Below are 25,223 nucleotides of genomic sequence, written 5' to 3'. Positions count from 1 at the left end.
AAAGGCATGTGTTTAAACTAGGACACCGTGGAATTTTTATTTTATTTTTTCAAAAAGAAGAAGGAAAAGAACTCATATATTTAACCTGACCAAGTTGTAGATGGGTAGCCAGTATGCTGTATAAGGATGTTATAAGATATCTATAAAATATTTTTGCACACATTTTAAAGTAAAAATAGCCTTATATCACCAAAAAAAAAATATAGAAAAGAAGAGGGTGTGAAATATAATTTTCCCTTCCGCTAATCTAGTGGGGAAGAGGAAAGAAATTTTCCACCGAAGTTTGACTGCTGTCACTCTTAGCCCTACACTTAGACAACCACCACTCCCCCAAGTCAACCCTGCCATCTCACTCTCCTCTCCCTCGTCAAAAGCCGAGGAGAACAAGGAAGCGAAGTAGGAGGAGTAGATCGCAAAAGCCAATGGAGGAAGGCGACGACGGAGAAGAGTACCTCTTCAAGGTGGTTATCATCGGCGACTCGGCGGTGGGGAAATCCAATCTCCTCTCCCGCTACGCGCGGAACGAGTTCAACCTACACTCAAAGGCTACCATTGGGGTGGAGTTCCAGACCCAGAGCATGGAGATCGACGGCAAGGAGGTGAAGGCCCAGATCTGGGACACCGCCGGCCAAGAGCGCTTCCGGGCTGTCACCTCCGCGTACTACCGCGGCGCCGTCGGGGCTCTCGTCGTCTACGATATATCTCGACGGACCACCTTCGATAGCGTCTCGCGGTGGCTCCAGGAGCTCAGTAGTAAGATAAAGATCCCATCTTTACTCTACTTTTGCTACCTGTTCTTCCTTATTCTCTTTGTATCGTGCTAGATCTAGATGATGGAGGAGGGTGGGAACTAGGAAATAGGAGATTGGATGTCATTTGATGGGTTTGATCTGTTTGTTACATCTTCTGCTTGTGTTTTTTGGTTTGTGAATTTTGTCATACATTTCATGGTCATTGCTCGATAAGGTAAAAAAAAGATGATTCTTTGTTTTGGGGGGGAGGAGGGAGGGGAGGTTGGAATATGGAAGTGGAATTGATGATACCTCAGGGTAAATCAATTGCTTCCGAATATGAAAAGGATCATGTTATTGGAACTAAAAATTGGAAAAAGGAACAGTATTGGGAACAACACTGCCACTACTAGATGGACTGGTTAACAAGGTAATCTCTGTTGTCAGAGCAGTGGGTTGGACAAACCCATGATGAAGGACATGGAATACTATTGTTTGATGCAATTGTAGGTCTAATGATTTAATGAAATTATGGTTTCCAACAAGGTAGGCCATGAATAATCGTGTATTAAGGTAGAAAACTAGTTCATCTCTCTAACATTTGTGCTTTCTCTATTTAGAACCGAATATTATAAGTGTTTTCAATTTATATCATTACAAGAACCTAGGAAATTATGTATCATTATTGTTGTTTCAATGTGGGATAGATCATCTCCCTAAGAATTTTGATAATCTAGATGAACATCTTCAGAGGCTTCTTAGATGAATGTACATTAGTAAAGGCTAAAGAGCACCAAGTTGTAATGCAAGCCTCCTTCTTAGGGATTAAACTTGGTGCTATGCCTAAGTTGAACAGAATGCGGAACTGGGCTAGGTTAGAACGATTAAAATTTCAGTTGGCTCGTAGTTCAGCTTTCTCAGTTCGGCCTACAGCTGGTTGCATAGGATTGAAGCCAAACCTAGCCCCAGCCCAATATGATCCCTATCGAAATTCAACCTACCTGTCTGAACTGAACCCAACCTTCAATAGTTCTTCTTAGTGGCATTCATCCCTGCATATAATTGGACATCAATTGTTTATACATGGGTTAGACTGCAATACTTTATGTTAAATATTTTGAAAACCCTACTTATCTTAACAATTCTTTAATTTATTTACAGAAAGAAACTAAAGAATCAAAGCCATAGCCTTTTACCACAAAATTGAAAATTTATCTAAAGGAGTTTTGGATAAAAGAGGAGGGGCACTCCCTACTTTCTACCACTACACTTCCTTATATTATTAGTTGGAGGAAATAGAAGAACTGAGGTCTATCTTCATTTGAAGAATCCAAGTGTAGCATTGGCAAAATTAGTTTCCTCCTCTCCATCAATATAAGTCATTAAGGCTACAATTTTTTGTAGGTTGTTTTAAATTATTTTTAGGTAATAAACATTAAATACAACTTGCCCATGTTGCAGGAGGCAATTTCAACTAGTCTCATCACATTATTCTCAGAAATTGTTTAATCCTTTGTAATCGACATGCTCACATGCATGTCAAGTTTGATAAATCATCTCTGGTATGCTTGGATGTGATATTTCATTTATGGATAGTCCCTTATATGTCGTCTAGTACTAGCTAGTTTAGACAAATTGAGCCTCATTTTTATCATCACATCAACTAGCGATGGTGTATAACAGTGGTGGACGGTCAAATAACTTCTAGGGATGTTGGGCAAGCCACAAGCACATATGTTGATTTTAGCATTGAGGACTGGATACTGCTTCTGGAACTACCACTACTCTTGCAATGAACTAATTTATCTTATGAAAGCTTTCTTAGTCTCCAAAACAAAAGAATCACTTCTGTTATCAGTGTGATAGAGGAGACAGTAATTTTAGTGTCTGGTCTACAAAACTGACTCTACATTTTAGCGTGCTAGATCCTAAGATGGTTTCATTGTATTATACCTATTGGGACTTTATATCTATTGAGATCTTATTACCTTACTACTTTATATCTATTACAAATCTGGTATTTTTATTATAGTATTCATGATTGGAAACATGTTGGCAGCTCATTCTGAGACAACCATTGCAAGGATGTTGGTCGGTAACAAATGTGACTTGGGAAATATCAGAGATGTGTCCGTGGAGGAGGGCAAAAACCTCGCAGAAGCTGAAGGGTTATTTTTCATCGAGACTTCTGCACTAGATTCTACAAATGTGAAGAAGGCCTTTGAGATTGTCATCAGGGAGATATACGACAATGTCAGCAGGAAAGTCTTGAATTCTGATTCCTATAAAGCACAATTGTCTGTCAACAGGGTAAGTCTTACTAGCAACGCAGATGATGAATCAAAGAAAACTTCAAGCAAGTTCTCTTGCTGTTGAAATCATGTGTAAAAACAACAAGGTAAGTGTGGTGAAGAGCTTTCTGTTTGTTGATTAGTTGATTCTATATAGAGAATGAGTTTACTTGCTTCAGAAGTTGTCACAGCTGAAATTTCAGCTGTATCAACCAAAATGTGTACTTTATAGATAATAATGTACTAGGATTTCACTTTTGATTCTAAATGCTTATTGATTATCATTATATTTTCTGATTTTTCTTTAATGCAATGGTGATACCACCACTCCTTATATTTGTTTAAGTAAATAATTATTTTCCTCACTTTTATATATTTGAAGTTGCTGGATACATTGTTACACCTTTGAGTTGATTTATCAATTATTACAGAAGGTAATATAGCAGATTAACCACATGTTGTCAATAATCATTCTTCTGAACCACCTTCCACATCCAAACAAAACCCTGTTAGAATCGAGTAGCTGTTGATTGATCACTCGGTTGCATCCAGTTTGGCTTATGATCTATACTTCACCTTGTTAGCAATATTACAGAACATTGATCAAGCACAAGTTCTTTTGCTTCAAACAAAATCTGGAATGTCATGATGTTGGCGATGTCTCAAGAACTTCACTCTTTTTTAGGAGAGAGAACTCAAGAACTTCGGCTTTGTAGCTCTCAAGAAATTGAAGTATGGAGAAAGGAAATTTAAGTCTTCAACTCCTTTCAATGATTGTTTCTCAAATCTCAAACACAAGCACAAACAAAAGAATAAACAAAGAAACAAAGAGATTTCCTCATCAGTCAATCATCACCCTAAATTCTCTTTATTATGGTTTTTCTTTTATTTTTTATTTCGCAGAACACCCCTTATGGAATGCTTTCTACGATATAGTGACTAAACAGCATGGTCCAATGATAAACACAAAGTAACGGGAAAAAACCTCCAAGAAAAAACCTTTGATGGAAACAAATAGATAACTAACTACAGATAATAAACATAAAAATCCACTTGCAAAGCAACGCAACACTACGTTAAATTTCTATAAAGTTGATATCCAATACAGAAGACACTAATCACTGTAAACTTCTACTTCTGCTTGTACATTCATAAAAGAAGCTAATCTCTGATACTAGTGCTAAAACTTTGTTACAAAACAATACCACCAAAACTGCCATCTTGAATAGCTCCACTCTTTCATGCCTATACACTGTACAACTGAACGAGGAAGCCACTCTCCCTGCCAATCCAAACTTCGGGACATCAGTTGTTCAGTACAAACAGATTTCTGCCTCCTATCTAACCAAACAATAAACTTTTGGTTGCTACAGAATGTCAAGCCATAATATATTTTGAGGGTCAATACTTCTCATTGAAGAAGGGATCCTTCGAGCCATTTGCATCCATGATTTTTGCTAGATTTTCTTTTTACCACGCCTTGCTGAATCAATTTCACGTAATCTAGAAGACAAACCCACGGGTTGAGGAGTGGGCAGGCCAATGGATTCAGGGATATCAAGATCAACCTTTGTAGATGGCCCAGCACTTGCTCTCTTAATGGCAATTTCATGAAGTGGCCGAACTTTGATCCTATCCTTCTCTATCTGCAATTTGTCAGTTTCCAATACTTAATGAATTACTCAAACAGTTTGCACTCTCGAATAGATTAGATATACAGGTCCATAGTAAAAGGTCCTTGACAGATCAAAAAACTGTAAGCAGATAGAAGAAAACATCAAATTGTCATATCCAGTAATATTACAGTTTTAATTCTATATGCCTCAAATAAGAGAACTACAGCATATTCATTTTCATGCGACCAACCAAGAAGCACTGATCACTGACGCAGACTACAGGGTTGCCAAGAAGCTAAGTTTGACTGATCAAGCTCGGTTCAAAATAATTTTGAGTGGAGCCTGATTTCAGACCTACTTCAAGTCAAGCTGAGCTCAAGCTTAAACAGGCCGCTAGTTAGTACTAAACAAGCCTATTTCAAACCAAGTCTAGTTAAAACCAGATTCAAGTTTGAATAAAGCTTGAATAAAGTTTGAATTATTTAATGGTTTCAACCTTAATCAAATCAAATAAATTTGCTCATTTAAGTTTGATCACATCCAATTAAATTGATGGAAAGAGAACTCATTCTCCAAAGTCTAGTCTTCTTAGAGAATAAGACTAGTCATTGGATCTATATCTAATGTATCATATACATATAATTTATTATGACGAGCCTTACTGAACCAAGGTTGATCTAGACAGGCTATGATCAAGCTCGTCTCAAAATTAATCTCGAGATTAAAATTTGAATGAAGACTAATACTAGTTTCTATAACAAGCTGAACTTAATAGAGCTCCTAGTGAGCAGAGTTTAATCAAGCCTTTAGCTAGCCGAGCTCAAGATAACTCAATTACTTTGACAACCCTAGACATGGGGACTCAGGTACAAATGTTGCGGGCATGGTGATACATCTTGGAAAAAATAGGAAACAACAAAATAAAATACATAGAAAAGTACCTTATATATTATTTTATTGATAAAGAAGAGTTTTGCTGATTTATAACATAAATACACAAGCATGTTGCATGCATATTCTATTCATGGGTGACAATCAAAGCGTGCACATATATAAAATGTAACAGTACAATTAAATTTATGAGAATAAATAAATAAAATTATTTGACTCTATGCAGATTATGTTAACAGGTTATAAGATTGCAGTTTACTACCACAGTGCATGAAAGAGGTAAACCAGTGATATCTGCACTAATATTATTATCCTTGAGTGCACTAATATATAATTTCTGCAGTACATATCCACAGCATATGTGAAAACAAATCCTGCAAAAAATGATTTCTGCTATACATTTCTGCAGCATATGCAAAATCTTGTATCAAAATGTGTCCAATATGTCCTCCAAACCCAGCCCAGTGACCCATTTATACTAAATCTCGTGTCCAACAAGTGTGCAAGTTCTTTTTTACTTTTCTAAATTTTGGATACTTCTGTGAAGTTTTGACATGTGTCTAATGAGTGATTGATGAGTGCCAGTGTTGGACATGGACAAGCCATGTTACTTGGAGTGTCCATGCTTCCTAGATGACCAATTTCCTATAATGAGTCATCAAATTGGAATAAATAAAAAAAAGAGGAGAGACAGAGTCTTAGATTCAACAAAATGCCTGAGAACTTTATTTACTTAAGGTAGAGTTGTTTGCATCTGTCAAACCTTCACAAGAAATAGACAGTAGTTTTCTGCTGCGAGCATATTGTACCAAGTGGAACTGATCTCATGTGACAGATCAATCTGCTCCGAGCCTCCAACTAATTTAAAATGAATTTATCCTGGTGGTATTGCTGAATAGGACATCTGCTTTCTTTATCCAAGCCAATAAATTAAAAGAGAAATTACTAAAGTCTGTCATATATTTATAGAATTGGCAAAACCCTAACTTTGACTAACTTCTGAAGTGGTTGATCAACTAACGTTATAATTCTTCATATCACATTTGTGACTAGTCTGACCTTTAAATTTTGTATTGTTCTCATAAACAATAAAAGTGCATGTCTGACTGATAAATTATTAAAAGGGTACCAGCTTAAATTTAGCCCAGTGATGTACAAAGGAAGTGATTTCAGAGTTCTTCTAAACTGTCCTTAACCAAGCTTAGCAAACTCCACTTGAAAGCATTTTCATACTTAAAATTTTAAAATCTGATGATTATCTAAAGACCTGATACATAATCTAATGGTCAATATGATTTAAGAAATCTCAATCTCAGGGATTGTTATGATTGTCTGTGTAACCCTGCTGACCTGTAGTAATCATAAATGATTTGCAGAAAGGAACTTTGACGCCTTGCAATTTAAATTTCATGGGTTAAGCTGGTATCTTTTTGTGTTCAATGTCATAAGCAGTAGTTCCTCACAATTCAATAATAATTTACGGGAGATTTGAAAAAGATTCGGATTTTGGAGACATAGTGAAAGATTCCAAGGATATGTAAATTTTAGGGTTTAGGATACCCAAAGTTGGGCCCTGGTGTCTTGGCTCCCCAAATTGAGATTTTAACAAAGGCTTCCATGTAAGCATCCACAAAAAGATGTATCAAAGTTGGCCCTAGAGCGTGCACACACACAGGTCACAACTGATAGGCTCAACAGAAAAATTGATAAGCTGTATCTGGCTGTGGAACTGACATCAACCCTCCAGAATCTGGTCCCGAACTTCTAGCAAAGCAAATGCCAGCAACATACAAGCTTGCAGTGAAACGAAAAGAGCCAGTTGGCTGATAAAGCTACCTACATAATTCTGGAAATAGTTTTAAGTTCATGCAACCTAGAAACAAACCTCAAAACCTTCCTCCGGACATGGACAGTGTCTGGACAAAGAAGGATGGCAACAAAAGAGACTGTAACAAGAATTTGCAGATTTTGGGACTTCATGTTTCCATACCAATTAACTTGTAGAAGTCACAGAAATGTACAGGTTATGGCTTTCTGATGGAAGGTATTATAAATTGAAGTCAATGTAAATACTTCCTAGTTCAGATATACTTATTCTTTCACATACCAGCTCAAAATGATGGGTACGAGAATGAGCTTCTGAGAGTCTCCTCTGCAAATCATCCTCTTTCTTTCTTTCGTACTCAGAGTTCTCCATTTCATTTCCCCTCTCCCCCATTTCTCGATACAGAGCTGGAAGAAATAAATTAGTTCACGCTTTATTCCTACTATTGGGGATCTACATTTACTCAAAAACCAAAAGTTTAAGGATTTTTTTCAAAAAACCAGTGTACATTTTTAACTTTTTATGGTTCGAACCCTACCCCACAGTTTTTTCTAAAAAAACTGTCTTTTATAAAAAAAAAAATATCCAATTAAAACCCCATTGTTACCGGCATAGCACCTGTTGTTATCATATATAAAATTAGGGAAAATTACATTTTATTCACTTATAGTTAGGCCTAAATTCACTTCAACCCCATCCTCTCATGGTTTTATTAATGTCACTTTATCCCTTCGTAATTTACACTAAAGTGCAACTCTTATTTTCCAACATATTTGATTAAATTAGAGGTCAAATTTGAATATTCTCGTTACATATAAAATTATAATGGATTTGATCAACTTTTCAATACATCTAAAATAATACCGAATGGATTTCAAATAATAAAAATACAATTAATATATTGAAGAAATATATGTTTTTATTATATCTTTGTCATTTGAAATCCAATCGGATATTTTAGATGCATTGGAAAGCTTATCCAATTTTTTACAACATTATATCTAATAAGGATATTCAAATTTAGTCTGTCAGTTGGTTAAATATAATCGAAAAAGTAATAGTTTCAATTTAGATATAACCATAAGATGGATAAAATAATACAAATGAAACTAGAAGGGTAAAGTAAATTTAGGCCTAACCACAAGGGATAAACTGTAATTTTCCAAAAAAAATTATGCAACCATACATCTGGAATTATCAAAAGATCATTGCTAAGAGAAAGGCATGAATCCCCATTAACATAGAAATAATTTGAAATTGAAAATATAAAAATTAGAGAGGAAGAATTGAAACAAAAATTATATAAAGTATGAGAGTAAAACCATTGCATATAAGCTCATTATAGAGATTGATGAGGCTAACTTAGAAATTTTTAAAATATCATCTTAAATAAGATTGGATATGTATTTATAGATTCTTATATGTTAAGTAACATGAGTTAAAATTAACCCAAGGTGTTAAATGAATATTTCTTATAGAAGATAGAGGTTTTTCAGAAATAAAATTAGGGTCTGAACCAAAATAAACCTATAAAATAGGGGGCTTTTTGCAGATTTTCCCAAAGTTTTAACTCCAAATATTTGATGTAATTCTTCATCCTAGCTTCTAAAGTTGGAGATGTAAAAACGTTGAAAGAAATAAGATGAACAACCTGATCAGTATTTAAATCAGAACTAGGACGCAGCACAAAAGAAGAAAACTGTACAAATATAAGCATTGCTTAGCAGTGAAATTTCACAGTTATATGATACTCACCCGTTAAAATAGATAGCACCCAGATTTGTGTTGGAATGTCATAAAGTGTCTTTGCTAATGTCAAGGATGACTTCAATATCTCTCTAGCTTGTCCAGTATCATGCAGTTGGAGAGCTAATGTACCTAATATTGTCAGGTACTGAGAAACAAGTTGGATGTTACCCAGTTGTTGATGTGCAATTTTTAAGCCACTCGCAAGGCGAATCCTGCATAATAAGAAAATGTTGGACTAGGAAAAACAATACAAGGCATGTTTCTATAAGTTAGCATATGGGAAGTATATAGGCTTTGAATGACACGACACAGCTATTGTTATCACCTAGTAACAGTACGTCACATTACAACACTAACTAATATACAGCCCAAAAAGACATAGGGTCGAAATAAAAGAATGAGAAATAAAAGGTATAGATGGAAGGCTGTAGCAAAATACCAAAACCTTAACAATCATCTAGCAAAAGGATGGTTAGATCCATAGACTAGAGACTAGACAGATATTCAAGAAAAGACAGGTTGGATCATGGTTCAGAACTTCAGACCCTATGTTTTCCTTATTTATAAAACAAATTAGCAAACCCTATGTTTGAATTTTGAACCAAAACAGACAAGGCTATCAGGCATGCATTGCTGTCATGCTTTGGCAGATTTGGAAGTATCGTAATCGAGTTCACTTTACAAATGTATGAGAAGATCTTGATAAGGTTTGGCTTCGTATTATCTCCTTAACAGATGATTATATTAATGATTATAAGGTTTGTCGGATCTCTAAAGCCCACCCCAACCCCCACTCCTAGTTACTGGCAACCTTCCCCACCTAGGTGGGTTAAGGTCAATAGTGATGGCTCCTTTGTCAATAGGAATGAAAAGAGAAAGGCAGGCTTCATAGTCCGATAGACTAACAATAGCCTAATTATTGCAAGTTCTCGACGTGGGCCATATAAATCTGGCACTGATTGCCGAAGCTACGGCCATTAGAGAAACATTAAGGAGCACTGCACAAAGAATTTTCGCAAATGCCTGGATCAAGTCAGATTCTTCTGTGCTGGTCAATATCTTGGCCAAGGGTCAGCTGCCACCTTGGTCCATTACCACTATCATTGATGCTATTAAAATCCTAACTAATAATTTTAACAATTGTAAATTACACATATTTTTACGCAAGCTAACCGTGCTATAGATTGGCTTTTTGCTTGTAAGCATAGGAGCTTAGACTTCGGGCGTACTTGGGATGGGGGTTATCCTTCTGCACTACTGCAAATTTTGGTCTTTGACTCTAGAGGAGACTCTTGTATTCACCAAGTTTAATTTTTAATAGTCTTTTCTCTAAAAAAGACTGAACCAAAAAAAGAAAGCCATCAATATTAGTATACTCTATTTATTAAAATTTATTTGACTTGATTACTAAAATTACCCTTATTCTTCTTCTCTAAGAGCTAACCTGATCTTCCTGTGCATGCGCCATCCAACTCAAGAACTCACTACCTCTTATCTTGCACACCTTGTTGTAGTAGAATCTATTACCTCTGCTACTGCTTCCATAAATTACCAGCCTTAGTTTCATTAAATCCGTCCCATGGTCTTCTTTATTCTTTTAGGGAAATTGATCAAAAAACACCCTACATTTTGTCTTTATTATCATTCGCTCTATAATATGGATTTTATAATTCAGCTCCTGTATTTTACTTAACATGCCTCAAAAACAGTGTTATTAGTTTTCTCAACGGTTAATTACCATTTGGGCTTATGCATGTAAGCCCACAACAAGGCTTACGATGCATGTAAGCCTCACTTAGGCTTACATATTATTAGTTTTTTAATAGTCATTTTTTATATTTTTAATAATTTTAACATTTTTTTTAATATTTCGTATTCTAAATTTTTATTAAAAAATGAGTTCGAACTTAAAAGCTCATAAACATATAACCACTCTACAATTTATTGTGGATTTAGTAAATTAAAAAAATAGATGAAAATATCTTTATTTTGGAGGGAAATTATAAATACATAAAGAAAATATTTGAAACTAGGGTATAATTTCTCATCGTATCAAAATGGAGTTCTAATTTGAACAACCAAGTACAATATCACATTTGACACCTAAGGAAGTTACAGCACAACTATGCGGTACATCATTATTAATTTGATGTAACATAAAAAAAATAAAAAAATTTAGTATTTACGAAAAATAATACTAAAATATTATTATTAAATTTATAAAATATAATTGCAAATTAGCCATTATAAACTCATATTAAACATATCAGTAAATTATATTAAATAATAACTTTTTTCACTTGTGTTTACAAATATTTTTTTTCAGTGTTAGAAAGAGCTCTTTTCTAATAAAAAATTATGTATTTTTTGGAAGAGGGAGGAGAGAGGGGAAGGAGAGAAAAAAGAGAAGAGAGAAAATTGATAGATTTAAATCATGTCAAGGGTAAAACTGGAATAAATTTGAAATAATATTAGAATTATTAGGGAGTGGGCACTGAATTAGATTAGAAAAAAAATTGTTGTTTGGTTACTGAACCAGGTTAAGGGTTCCTAAACCAGTTCAAGGACCCCCGAACTCAAACCAAACAAGCCCTTATGTTTCATTATAGTTAGTACCTTACCTCTTATATTTGCTGAAAGCCTGAAACAGCATACTAAGCGATACTTACAAGTTCAAAGTTAGGTAAAAGTTAGAATGGAGAAATGTGAGCAACTAAATATCAAGGTTTTAAAACTCGATATCGGGATCAGGATCAACCATCCAAGAAAATTTTAATTATGTAAAATTTTTAATATTATTTAAAAAATTTAAAAATTTAGAAAAATTATTAAAAAATAATAAAATAATAATTACTCGCCTATGAAGCCTAAATACTAAAAAATGCATTAACTTACTCAAAATTTTAATGAATACTAAGTTGGCTCTCCTCTTCCTATTTTCTCTCCTTTCTTCTCTATTATTACGAAGGCAAAAAAAGTTTTTAATTCTTTTAGCTTTCTTCTCTCTCCTCTCTTTCTCTCTTTCTCTCTCTTCCTCTCTCTTATGCAAGGCAAAATTTACTTTTCTAATTTTATTTTTTCCATTTCTTCTCTCCCTCCTCTTTCTCTCTCTTCCTCTGAGCTGGTGGTGGAGCAATTTTCTCTTGGTATTGCTGGCAAGTGTCGAGGCATATGCCATGCCATGCTGTGCTAGTCGATGGTCGGCACAACACCTGCCAGAAGCATAACCATCCTCAACTTTTTTCTTTCTTTTCTCTAAAGATAAAATCATCCCCGGAGAGCCTACAATTAATCATATGACAATCATGTGATATTTTTTAATAGAAAATTCTAATGAATAACTAACAAAAGGGACATTTCGGAGGTCTTACATAATTAAGATAGTCATTGTGTCATGAAAAATAAACAAAGGGTCTATGAAAATCGGCAATAGTTCATGGAACTTGCGTATAATTATCCCAAAATAACATGAAAATCAACAGGTGTGCTCTTCTTCAGAAGGTTTCATCCAAGGTTTGAAAAATCGGGATCGGCCTTCTGGAAAAACGATACGTATCGGCTGGATCGCCCGTATTGGTCGTATTGATGATCGAATAGAATTTTTTTAATTACATAAAATTCTAAATATTATTTAAAAATGCAGAAAAAATTCTAAAAATTTAGAAAAAATGACAAAATAATAAGAAAATAATAATTATTCATATATAAGCATTAAAAACTAAAAAAAAATACTAACTTACTCAAAAGTCAAAATCTGATGAATACCGAGTTAGCTCTCGTAAATCTCTGTAATCGTCATCATAATCACCATAAGTTAAAAATTAATGATGTCTAGGGTCTGCTGTCCCAAATAGTGATTGCATCATATCATTTATATCAAATGTATCTTGTTGAATTTGAGTTGAATAATAATCAATACATGGATCTTGTGTCTGTAGGATACTGAGGATCTTAAAAAAGATAATAACCAGCATATGGATCATGTGATTGTTCCAAACAATAAATACCTAATGAACCATAGTTCGTTAGAGTTCATTTGAAAGAATTTGCATTGCTGGAGTTCGTCAGAGTTTGTTGGAGCTAAATGAAAGAGAGTGGGAAAAAAAAGTAGAGAGAAAGGGAAAGAGCTTGGAAACATCAATAATTGATATCTCTGGGTCAAATCCATAATGGATCTGGCCCGATTTAATCAAAACCGATTGATCCTGGCCGATTCTAATCATTTGATTGGGATCGGCCACGGATCAGGATTGAGTCTAGTCAATCTCGATCCGAATCAAGATCGACTCGGATCGACCGATCCGATAGACCTTGGTTTCATCTACCACACTACAATAGAAGAAGAGGGAATCTCTGGTAGCCTTTCTGAACACCATGTCATCTTGTATTATCTTCCAAAATCACAGGGAGACGGGAGTTTATAGCTAGCCTTTAAAGTAATGCCTCTTTACATTCTAAAGTCAAGAAAGATTTATAATGAGTGTAAATCAAAATGTTAAAAGACTATACATGATAGATGAGCGAACAAAAAATCATGTAGCGCCTAGTCATTAGGCAAGTGCCTAGGTGGGTGCCCAGAATTCAAGACAGTCAAAAAATAAACAAATAAAAGAAATAATAGTTAGAGAAGTTAAATACCTATATCCAAACAATAACTTTGAACTTTAAGAGTCAATTTACATACTAAAATATGATATGAGATACTAAGGCGGTCATTTCAGCAAGACCTAAGCGGAGCCTAGTTATATATATTTAAGGCGAGAGCCTAGGCGTTACGGCAGAAGTTTTTTAATATCAATGGTGTAAATAAAAAATCCACACGTTGAGAACCCCTTGCCTATGTTTCTTTTATTTGATTCTTGGAAGTCACTTCTAGTTCATCCTTTTTCCAGCCGTTTAGACATGCTCAAAACAAATGCAGTTACCAAACCGAAAAGTAAAGGATATATCTAAAAGAAAGAGTGTTATGATCCCTATGTGGGTTAAGTTGAGTCGAGTCGAGTCTATTTATCTTTTAATTAATTTATTCTTATGTAAGCCCTTAAAACAAGTCCAATTAAGTCATGTGAACCTCTAAGGCAAGTCTTCATTCGAGTCGTATAAGCTTTTAAGGCTAAATCCAAATAGGACTAATTATACCCGACCTCTATATATAGAGGGGTTGTGTTTCTTTATTTATTAATTCAAGTATTCAAGCATTAAGAATTAATTGAGTTTAGTTATTTTTTTATTATCGTATTTACCGTTTTTATCGTAGCATTTAGATCATTTTTATCTTCATAGAAATAGATCATATTCATAGAATCTTTCTAAGCACCCAAACTCTAGCCACCACCTTCCTCCAGTAGTAACCCTACTATACAGACGTCCACCACCACTCTTGGCTGTCCGCTAGCCTTCGACAGCCACCGCAACATCGAATATTCACCGTTCTGCCCTATTTTGACCTCCATCCACTATTTTACTTATATCTTTTCATACAGACCTCCAATTTAGGTAAATCCAGAGCCATTAGAACCCTAAGTCACGAGGCCACCACCATCTAAATTTTTTTAATTTTTTTACGTCCGGATCAATCCAAATCCGGTTCGTAACATTGGTATCAGAGCCAACGTTCCTCGGATATTAGTGAACACGTAATCCAAAGCTAACCTAAAGGAGATCGTGGCCATGAAGGACCAAAAACTCATCTCCATCCCTGTAGAGGTTTCCTCGGCACCACCAGCAACCACCGACGACGAGCCATCGGTATTAGTGAAGGCATTATTCAAAAAACTTTCGGCCAAATTGAAAGAGAACTTGAAGAAGAACTCAAAGGAGATCCCAAATGCGGTCGAGGACTCGATCCAGGCCTTGGCAGAGGTCCTACTAGTAACACCATCCAGTGTCGCTACCCACGTCGAGACAAACTCCACCACCCTTGAAGGAGATGGAACAGAGCTTCAAACTGCTACAACCACTCCTCCAGCCACGTTGGAGTCCCTACCACCCCTACAGACCCTCCCAACTACTTCTATCGCACCGGAGAAGCCCCCAACAACGGCCCGGAACATCATTTCCCCAGCCATGGTGGAAGCTAGAGCTCGAAACCCTAGCCTTCCACCAGCAGCGATCCAAGTGCGTCCAACCCAAATGACCGCGTTCGGTCCCTTCCATGGGACCTCCACACCCGATCCATGCTGACGACAGCCGCTAAAACTGGCCGAAAAGCCGTCATCGACAGCCCTTCAAGCTATAGTGAAATCACAGCTCTTGGCCACGAGTATGGCGTTCCAGCGACCACTGACGATCACGGTTAGCTTCCAATGGCCGACTGCAAGCCCATGGTGGCCACCGCACCAACTGGAGAACGTTGCATGGTCGAACCCAACGGTCACGCTCGTGGCGATAACGCCCGAGCGAAGCCACGTTGGGATGACTTCACCAGGGGTCGTTGCCGCCAGGGCTCCATGACAATGAGACTACAACCACCAACCGCAGCTGCCGAGGATCGGGGGACCCGCTGACGAGGCACCATGGCTGTCACTGCCTCAACGTTAGCCCGAGCTTGATAATTGGCTTCCACCGCCCCTCCCCCATCACAATGACCCACCGGATGCCGACTGCCACCAACAAGCAACCTTGCACAGCCGCCGTCAACATCCATGCAGCCCACAACGGCACCTTTAGGTCGAAAATAAATTTCAACCCTAGGATTAGGGTTAATCAATGTTTTGAAAAGCGAAAAAGACGGCTGCCATGGCGAGGCCGCCCCGCCATGTTGAAAGGCGGCTACCATGGCAGGGCCGCCCCGCCATGTTGAAAGGCGGCCAAGCGCCTTGGCGGGCTGCCTAGGCGCTAAATAGCACTAGATGGGCCGCCTGGCCCGACTTGGCGGGCTAGCGCTTTGGCCCGCCAAGTCAAGATGCGGATATTAGTGAGCAGGTCGGGTTTTATAGCGGACCGGGTTTAATAAAACTAACCAATATAAAAAAACCAAATGCTACGTTGATCTCTCTCTCTCTCTCTCTCTCTCTCTCTCTCTCTCTCTCTCTCTCTCACTACACATCTCTCACCGACAAACCCTAGAACTAGCTCTTCCATCGCTGCACATCTCTCCCACAAAGGTACTCATCTCTCCTCTCTCTCCCTCTCTCTCACTCATTCTCTCAGTCTCTCTCAGTTTCTCTCATTCTCTCCCATTATGAATCAATGAGTTTACTGTTTTCTTTTCTTGAGCTTAAATGTTCCCAATTTTTCCTAGCTTAATTTTTCAATTACTCTTAATATGCTATGATATATAGTTATAGGAATTAATTAGAAATTTAGAGGAGTTAATTGCTAATTGTTTTATGAATTATTGAATTAAGATTACAGAGAAAAAAAAAATTTCACTGTCATGCATTATTAATTGGGGGAATTACTAATTGCCTGCTATTTAAGTATATAATTTCTGATTAGAGGATTTTGAAATGTGATTCATGTGAATAAACTAGAGTTAGTAAACAAATATCTCAGTTATTCAGTTATCACTAATAAGCAATTAGCCAATGTGATTATATTATTTAGTGTTTTGGTTTAATGCACTATTAAAATTTTTGTATATACTATACTTATTTATTTATTTATATTAAAAATACTAGACCGCCTTGTCACCCGCCTTGTAGCCCGCCTTCCGCCTAGGTGCTAGGCGGTGGGGTGACCGCCCGCCACCCACGGCCGCTTTTTAAAATATTGGGGTTAATGCAATCCTATGAGAGAGATGAAGTGCACGTATCTCGATGCGTGCTAAATTTTCGCAATCCAATTTGATCACCTCGCGTGCACCAGTTTGCGATTTATGTACATGACCCCAAGCCCAAGTATGAGCATGAAGACGACTGGTAGAACAACTCGGTGGATCAGCGTCAGCTAATTAAGCCTTATTTGCATACAGACCCATAGGGCAAAGAGCACAACATAAATTGGAAGATCCAGCTCGCGTATTAGTCACCTTGAGAATAAAATGTCGAAAGCATAGTAGATTGTTAAAATCCGACCACGTGGGTTAAGTCGAGTTGACTCTATTTATCTTTTAATTGATTCATGCTTATGTAAGCCTTTAAGGCAAATCCAATAAAATCATATAAGCCTCTAAGGCAGTCCTAATTCGAGTCGTATAAGTCTTTAGGGTTAATTTAAAGTAAATCCTAGTTTGAGTAGTATAAGATTTTAGAGCTAAATCCGAGTAAGAATGGCCATGCCATAGGCACGGACCATGCCGATCACCGACCGGCACAGCATGGCACGTGCCGCGGCACTTGCTGGCGGTGTCGTAAGAGGAGAGGAAAAAAAAAGGGATACTCACCTTCACCTTCGCCGTTGCCGATCGCCTTCGCCGTATTCTCTCTCTCTCTCTCTCTCTCTCTCTCTCTCTCTCTCTGGTTAGGGCGCCCGACGCGCTCGGGCAACGGTGATCGACAACGAGTAGCTCGATGGCAAGCGACAAAACTATTAGGAGGGGTGCCATGCGGCACCCCTCGTGCCATGTGCCAATATGCCGCCGGCACGGCCATCCATGACTCATTGTATCCAACCTCTATATAATAAGAGGTTGGGTTTTTTTGTTTATTAATCTAAGTATCAAAACATTGAGAATTAATTAAGTTTAGTTATTTTCTTATTATCATATTTATCGTTTTTATTGTAGTCATTAAATCGTCTTTATTTTCATAAAAGTAGATCATAACCATAGAAACTTTCCAAGCATTCAAACCTTAACCACCACCTTCCTCCAATAGCCATCTTTACTATACAGCTGTCCACCACCACCCTTAGTCGTCCGTCACCCTCTGACAACTGTCATAATGTTAAATATTTACCGTTTTACCCTATTTTGACATCCCTCCACTATTTTATTTATATCTTTTCATATATACCTCCAATTTAGGTGCAACTAGAGCAACTAGAATCCAAACTCACGAGGTTACCACCACCTAAATTTCCTAAATTTTCATAATTTTCTTACGTCCGGATCGATTCAAATCTAGTTCGTAACAAAGAAATCAAGTTTCCTTGAGTAATAAGTATCAAATGTGTCAGATCTATCACTAAGAATAAGGGTGAAATACTGCCAAGATAGAACAACAAATAAAGTCATCTACGAAAAAATAATTAAGTTGTTGAATCTACGGCCAACTTTTGAAGACTAATTTAGAAGGCGGTGGAGCATAGAAATATAAAATAATTGACCTTCTGTATGGAAAAGATGAACTTCAATGAAACTACACCTAGATATACTAATGCTTACCGTGCTTCTTGTAGATTATGTTGCCTCATTAGCAAAAGTCCATATACAAAAACGATGCATGTCTTCTCTCGCACTCCAACAAAAGAATCCATGATCCTGAAAACTGGTCCAACCAAATCTAGAGCCTGTTAACAGAGAATAAGGAGAAAATTCAGGATTAAAAACTAATTAGCTGGACATAAAATAAAATGAAAGAAGTACAGAGGTACTGGAATGAGAAGTAAGAAACTAAAGCTTTTAAGAACTGCATTTCACCTGGGAAGATGATTCTGCATCCCCCATGCATATATAGGAGACAGCTGCATAAACATGGCACATGGATTGCATAGATTTACTTTCAGTCAGCTGAAATTACAAACACAACATAGTAAGAAAAGTGAGTATATTACTTGGTTCAATGATCTAGCTAACAAAACTTCCATACGAATCAAGAAACCAAAAAAGAAAAGACAAACCTTTGAAGCTTCAATGAAATGGAAAGCAGCTTCATGGAAGCCGCCAACGGAATGAGCATACTGCCCTCTAAGCATCTCAATTGTGCTTTCACACCCTTGCAAGATTGTTGGAAAACGAACAAACCAATTTTTCATCTGTGCCACAGCCTGAAAACAATGAAGCAAAAAACACAACTCTTGAGTTATCTAGGATTATAATAGATTATGTTTCCATATAGAAGGGGATGAGAATGAATATCAAAGTGTTCGTGAACTTCCAACATAGTTAGTTATGATCTATGTTGCTTGAATTTTATTATTCATCCAAATACCAACACCATTGGAATATTAGAACCGATCAGAGAGTCCCAAGTGCCAAATGCATTTATCTGAAAATAGACTCCTATTCCATGGGGGAAAAATAAAGTCTATAAAACAGACTGCAAACTTGAAAAATTAAAAGCATTATTTAGAAACACATACAATAATTACAGAATAGCTAGGCCCAAAAAAATGTTATCTCCTTATGCTAATAACGTAATCCTACTCTAGATTCTGATAATTCAGACTTGGCCATGTGTACTACAATAACACAGCAAGTTTCAGCCATAAATACAACACTTTCAGGCCCTGAGATCAAAATTTTTTGTTCCATGTAACAGTAAAAAAATGAATACCGTTGAGCTATGATGAAAGGATATGGGATACAGAAATGCCGATACAGCAAATCTTAAAAAATAAGGATACGATACGCCTAAGATACATAGCTCATATATATATATATATATATATATATATATATATATATATGAATTAGTGAAGTTTTGTACATTCATTTTCCCAAGAGAGGAATTATATATTATTTTTGTGTATGATAGTTTATATATAAAGAGACCTTCAATTAATTTATTAAACGAACTACCATTCGTAACAAAGAACTAGTATTATGTAGTATATTATTAACTAAGATTTAAGAAAGAAAAAAAAAGCAATTCAATCTACAAAATAAAAGAAGTTGGCCATTGTAACATGCTTTCTTAATATAGATCAAATAAATAAACAAACTCAATCTTCTCACAAAGACCCGATAAGAAATGAAAGATGATAATCTCCTTCAATTTAGTTTCTATTGAAAGGAATCTTGGAAGTATCCAAGAAGTATCTAAGAAGTATCCAATCTTAACTTTTTATTTTTAAAAATTCGGATACTTCAAAGTATCTGATACATATCCAGAAGTATCCGACAAATATCGTATCCAATGTGGTATCCAATTAGGTACGGAAAGACTATCAAAGTATCCATGTTTCCTAGTTGTTGAGTCACCAATATTTCAGGCTTTAATCTTAATTACCTCTTGAGCTTCAACAAATTCAGATCGTGTAAGTTCTACGGCGACTTTGTTTTCCAGAAATTGCATTAGAAGCATCAAATACAGCCCAGCAATCCAGATGGTTGAATGTTGCAAATCCACCTCTGCACAGGATGTGTCAACTTATCAAGGAAAATAATTATGATCTGCCTGACAAGAAGCAATGATTTTGAATAAAGCACAAATGCATCCTTCTCATGCTTCCGAGGAGCATGTTCAAACATGGCCAACTTCACCATAAATGGACAAAGGAACCATATAGAGGTTTAAATTTGCTAGCCTCATATCTCAGGAAAAGGCTCCTATTGGCCATCAATGCAACTTTGTGAATCCATAGAAAAGAACTAAGTCAATAACAAAATGGTCCAGTTTGAACCATAATTTTTCAACCATATATATCAAATCACAGGGTAACAGATCCTGAGAGATGAAGGATCTCCATGGTGGTATTCTATGCACAAGCACAATATTTTTTGCAATAATCAGCATTCAGCAATGCATTCATTATCTCAACTGCGAGTTTGCTTTTCAATAACTCCATCATACTGGTCAATGGTAAGTAGATTAGAATCTATATTAAACCTTTTCTCTTAGACATAATATTTTGAAAACATAGAGGTTTTCTTTTTATTCTAACAATTAGCATTCTGATTTTATTGGAAGTTATATTTCTCACTTCTATTTCATGTAAATATAAGGCTCCAATAATCAATCTTTCAACTTGACAACAAAAGGTAAGTGTTTTAGCAGAAAACATAAAAGACACCAAACTGCTAATGTTAACACAGTGGATAACAATCCTATGAGACCATATAACCTATCATATAACAAGTGACAACCCCTCTGAGTCTCAGACATAATCAGAAGAGTATATGCCTATGTGGGATGCTGCTAGACACGACGAGCACATTATGTATTCTAAATCAACTTAGGCGATAATCTCGAATGTTAGCTCTCTTTGTACTTCTGGGAGAAAAATAATTATCAAAATTAAATATGTATCATTGTCTTATGCGCTCTCTACAAATGTAACAACATCCAATAAGACTGTTAACACAACAGTTACTCTACAAGCTAAGTTGTTAGAGAATGGTAATTTTTATCTTTTTATATTCAAATACTCCCTAAGAAGTAGACTTAAATGGATAGTTTATATTTTTTAAATAACATATGGATCTAGCAAGATTTAAAATCAAGATCTTTATTATGAAACTATGTTAACTCACTAATTATTCTAAAAGCTTAGGCAGTTAGAAAATAGCAATTTTTATATTTTTATATTCTAACATAAATATTAGAATGGTAAAAACAAAATTACAAAAATTTGGTTATAGACATGCTCTCATCTATTCAATCTAGCTATAGAGAATGGTTATAAATATGCTCTCGTCTACTCGATCTAGTTGTAGAGAATGGTAAAAACAAAATTACAAGAACAATGTGAGCTTGTTTAGAAATGCCTAGTGCAAGCCTTTGCAGTTAAAACTAAAGAAGCCCATCATACATAAAAGTCAATTCAGCAGTATGAAGGCAATCAATTAACTGAGTTTCCAGCTATTACAAGTCAAAAACAAATATATTAGATGATATAAACAATCAAGAATCCTTACCGGTTACGCCATCAACGATACCCAATTTCACTAGTTCCTCTGCACACAATGTAAGAATCAACTTGTAAGAGTTCAGCTTAAATAGTCACAACCGAATTCCAACTTTTTTCACTTAAAAAAGTGTGCCTTTCCAATTTATGAACCCTAGGAAGCTTTCAACATGCATAGTGAGTTTATAACCATGTATGCAAAATGGAGGCAAGAAAGACTGAAGGTCCATTACATTCCATATGCACAAATTAGTGCAAGACATTACGAAAATCTAAGAAGGATCTTTTAACCAAACTAAGTCTTTCCTGTCAAGCATGGCAAAGATATAGTAGGGCTACAGTTTGACAGACCAAATATGTGCATACCATGGATCAATTCCAACCCAGATTGTATCCGTTTTCCACACTCCTTAAATATCCCTTTTGGGCGCCCCACCATGACGACCATGAGATCCACCAGAGCATATACAGCATTCCTTGGAAGCCATTCACCATCAACTGGCGGAGGCGCCAATAGCAATTTATCTCCAAAATCCCACCTATCGCCATTTGCATCCAACCCAGTAGCAGCATTCAATTGTCCCCGCAGCTGCTGCTGCTTCTCGACCAAAGCAAACCACTCCCTTTGCTGCAGACTAGGCTTTCTTAGGCTCTGCTCCACTGCATCCAGCTCAGAGCTCAGGTCTTTCAACTGGCGAGCCTTCTGTATCTCGCCTTTCATTGCTGCATCCAGCCTCTCAGCATGCTGAGACGCGCTTTTATAGTCACAAATCCTCAACAAATAGAATGTCTGAAGCAATTCGGTGTAAAAAAACAATCCGACGCAATGCTGTCTCTGCGGCATTACCAATCCGATCAATTGAATCAACAAGACAAAAAAGTACGAAATGGGTATTGGCCAAAGCGGCAAAAATGTAAAACCTGGTCAAACGGAACGGCCTCCCAGAGCTCAACGCAACTCTGAACGGCGGATTCGACAGCGACGGAGTCCTCCCAATGTAGGAGGTGGACATGGAGAGCAGACGCTGCAAAAAACAGCTGGAGCTCAGGGCGGTAGAGCTCAGCGGCGGCGGCGGAGCCGGAGGAGAGGGAGGAGAGGGCCCCGGGGTAGTCGGCCTCGATCGCGAGCGCCGAGGCGAGCTGGGAATGGAAGTTGCATGACCAGAGGAGGACGGAGGAGGAGGGGAGAGAGGAATTGGAGTTGTTAAGGAGATGGAGGGCTCGGAGGAGGATGTGCTTTTGGGGAGGGATGGCGCCGACGAGGTGGTAGCAGTGGGAGAGAAGGGAGTGAGCGAGGAGCTTGAGGTCGAGAGAGGACGGGAGAGGGGAGAGTAGGAGGAGGGCGCGCTCGAGGTGCGCCTTGGCGTGGTGGAGGTTGTGGGAGGAGGAGAGGAGGATACGGGAGAGGCGGAGGCGGGTGCGGATCTCAGCGAGGGGGAGGAGGGAGAGACCCGATTGCAGGACGGCCTCGAGGCAGCGGGCGGCGCCGCCGTAGTCGTGCCGGAGCTCCGATTCTTCGGCGAGAGCCCAGAGGCCCTCGACCGCCGCCGCCGCTGCTGTCGACATTGGCGGTGGCGGTGGCGCTAGGGTAAGGGTTTAACTAGTGCACGGGAAGGGAGGGGAGGAGAGGAAGGGGAAGGGGGCCACTACTGTATGGAATGGTGAGGTGAGTAGTCAACGGCTTAGCCGAATGGAGGTAATTGTGAACAATGAGGCGTTCATTTCACATTTAAGAAGAAGATTGCCCGTGGGCAGGGCCATGCCGAAACTGGAAGCCCCCGGATCAGGGCTGGGTTCGGGGCGGAGCCTTGGTTTGGAAACCTACCAGGTCGAGTCGATACGACCAATTGAAGTGTTAGGATTTTAGATTTTTAATACAGTTTTCAGGTCACCTCACTTTTTATGTTGCTCGCCGTCGTTACCTCCACTCCGTCGACCCACCGGCCACCGCTATTCTCACCCGATGGTAAGAGGGTGAGGGAGGAGGAGAGGAAAAAAATATTAAAAAAATCGTACTATGGCTTATGCTCAGATTTCAGATCTTAGACTGGGAAAATATAAACCATATCTTGACTAAATCCAAACATATTGAGATCAGGATGAGGCCAAATCATGTTCGACCTCACCTCGGTCGTGCCGTTTTTCTTTTCTTTTTTTCTTTTTTAAGAAAAAGGTAATTATCTAATTAAATTAGAAAAGTAACAATGTATAATTTGAAAAAGGGGGACGGCCCAAGCTTTGATGCATAGTATATATGAGAAATGAAAATATTTTCGACACTTTTCTCCATCTCCAACATAAGAAAATAATTTTTCATAAATTCTTTGTTTCAAACTAGATATTAAGCTTATCAGAAGCTTAGTAATAATCTCATTATTCATTATTATGGTAATAATCATGTCATTCAGATAAACTGAAATGATGACATATATACTATTATAATTCTTCACATATATACTTAGATCAAATTTTAAAATATAAAAAATTTAAAATGTTGAACAATTTTACCATAGCAAATTCTAGGTGTACGTTTGAGCCTGTAGATAGTCTCACATTCAATTTATATATATGATTTGGAGAAGTCATTCAATAAAGCTTAGAGATTGATTCATATAAATTTTTGAGTCAATCTCACCGTATAAGAAAGCACTCTTGACATTAAGTTGTCACATTGTACATCGCAAGCTAGCATTCAATAAGATGATAATCTAAATCGATGTCATTTTTGCTACTAAACTAAAAGTCTATTTGTAATCTACTCTAAACTATATTATTATGTGATATATATATATATATATATATATATATATTCCTAAATTCATCAATCTTCTATTAATCTACACCCACTTGCATAAGCTAGTTCTATATCCTTTAGCCTAGGCATCAAATTGTTTCTTATTAAGCTCACCAATCTCTTACTTTTCATAACTACCTCTCATATAACCCATTTTACATCGTTATAACATAAAGTCTCATATGCATTAATATGACCCACAAATAAGAATGAAATAATATTCACCAAATTTGTATCTAAATTCTCCTTATTGAATTGTTCATCGATAACTTGTGTTTGACTTGAGCTCTTCACCAAGGAACCTAGCTTCCGAATTTTACTATCGATCTCTCTTATTATAAAATAAGTTAATGAGTTAAATACATCGAAAGATAATTGTATATAGGATGACTACTCTACACCCACTTAAATATGGCTTGATAGATCTTCATTTGGTAAAACAACCAACCAATCATAGTACCATATATTTATGAGTATTAAGATCTATACATTTCTACTCCTTTTCTGGATCATAACCGCTATAATATCAAACTTGATCTAATTTGCATTTGGTACATGCACATAACAAATATAACCAAAAATTTCAAAATATGCAAGAGAAGACTTCACTATATAATACAGCTCAAATAGATATTTCATACCACAAGTGCTTAA

The 25,223-nt window shown here is 37.0% G+C and overlaps 2 protein-coding genes across 3 annotated transcripts; one reads left to right on the top strand and one right to left on the bottom strand.

Moving 5' to 3' along the window:
• The first annotated feature begins 273 nt into the window (after positions 1-273).
• LOC140802315 (ras-related protein RABA5e-like) lies at positions 274-3,309 on the top strand. Its single transcript, XM_073157800.1, has 2 exons — positions 274-753; positions 2,791-3,309. The coding sequence occupies exons 1-2, from the start codon at positions 423-425 to the stop codon at positions 3,105-3,107; spliced, it is 648 nt and encodes a 215-aa protein (XP_073013901.1). The 5' UTR covers positions 274-422; the 3' UTR covers positions 3,108-3,309.
• Positions 3,310-4,075: 766 nt separating this feature from the next.
• Positions 4,076-23,834, bottom strand: LOC140802276 (sister chromatid cohesion protein SCC4). 2 transcript variants are annotated; one of them, XM_073157744.1, is made up of 11 exons: positions 22,697-23,834; positions 22,142-22,610; positions 21,786-21,824; positions 20,158-20,279; positions 18,827-18,973; positions 18,627-18,716; positions 18,372-18,496; positions 9,110-9,315; positions 7,637-7,761; positions 4,431-4,668; positions 4,076-4,304 (listed from the first exon to the last, which is right to left on the bottom strand). In XM_073157744.1, the coding sequence occupies exons 1-10, from the start codon at positions 23,339-23,341 to the stop codon at positions 4,480-4,482; spliced, it is 2,157 nt and encodes a 718-aa protein (XP_073013845.1). In that variant the 5' UTR covers positions 23,342-23,834; the 3' UTR covers positions 4,076-4,304; positions 4,431-4,479. The 2 variants fall into 2 exon arrangements, with proteins under 2 accessions (XP_073013845.1, XP_073013844.1); XM_073157743.1 differs by having other exon boundaries at positions 4,076-4,668.
• Positions 23,835-25,223: the final 1,389 nt, after the last annotated feature.

This window comes from Typha latifolia, chromosome 15 (assembly GCF_019914945.1).
Source record: "Typha latifolia isolate L0001 chromosome 15, TyphaL0001v2, whole genome shotgun sequence".
Classification (NCBI taxonomy): Eukaryota; Viridiplantae; Streptophyta; class Magnoliopsida; order Poales; family Typhaceae; genus Typha; species Typha latifolia.
This window is presented reverse-complemented; position numbering and strand designations above follow the sequence as displayed.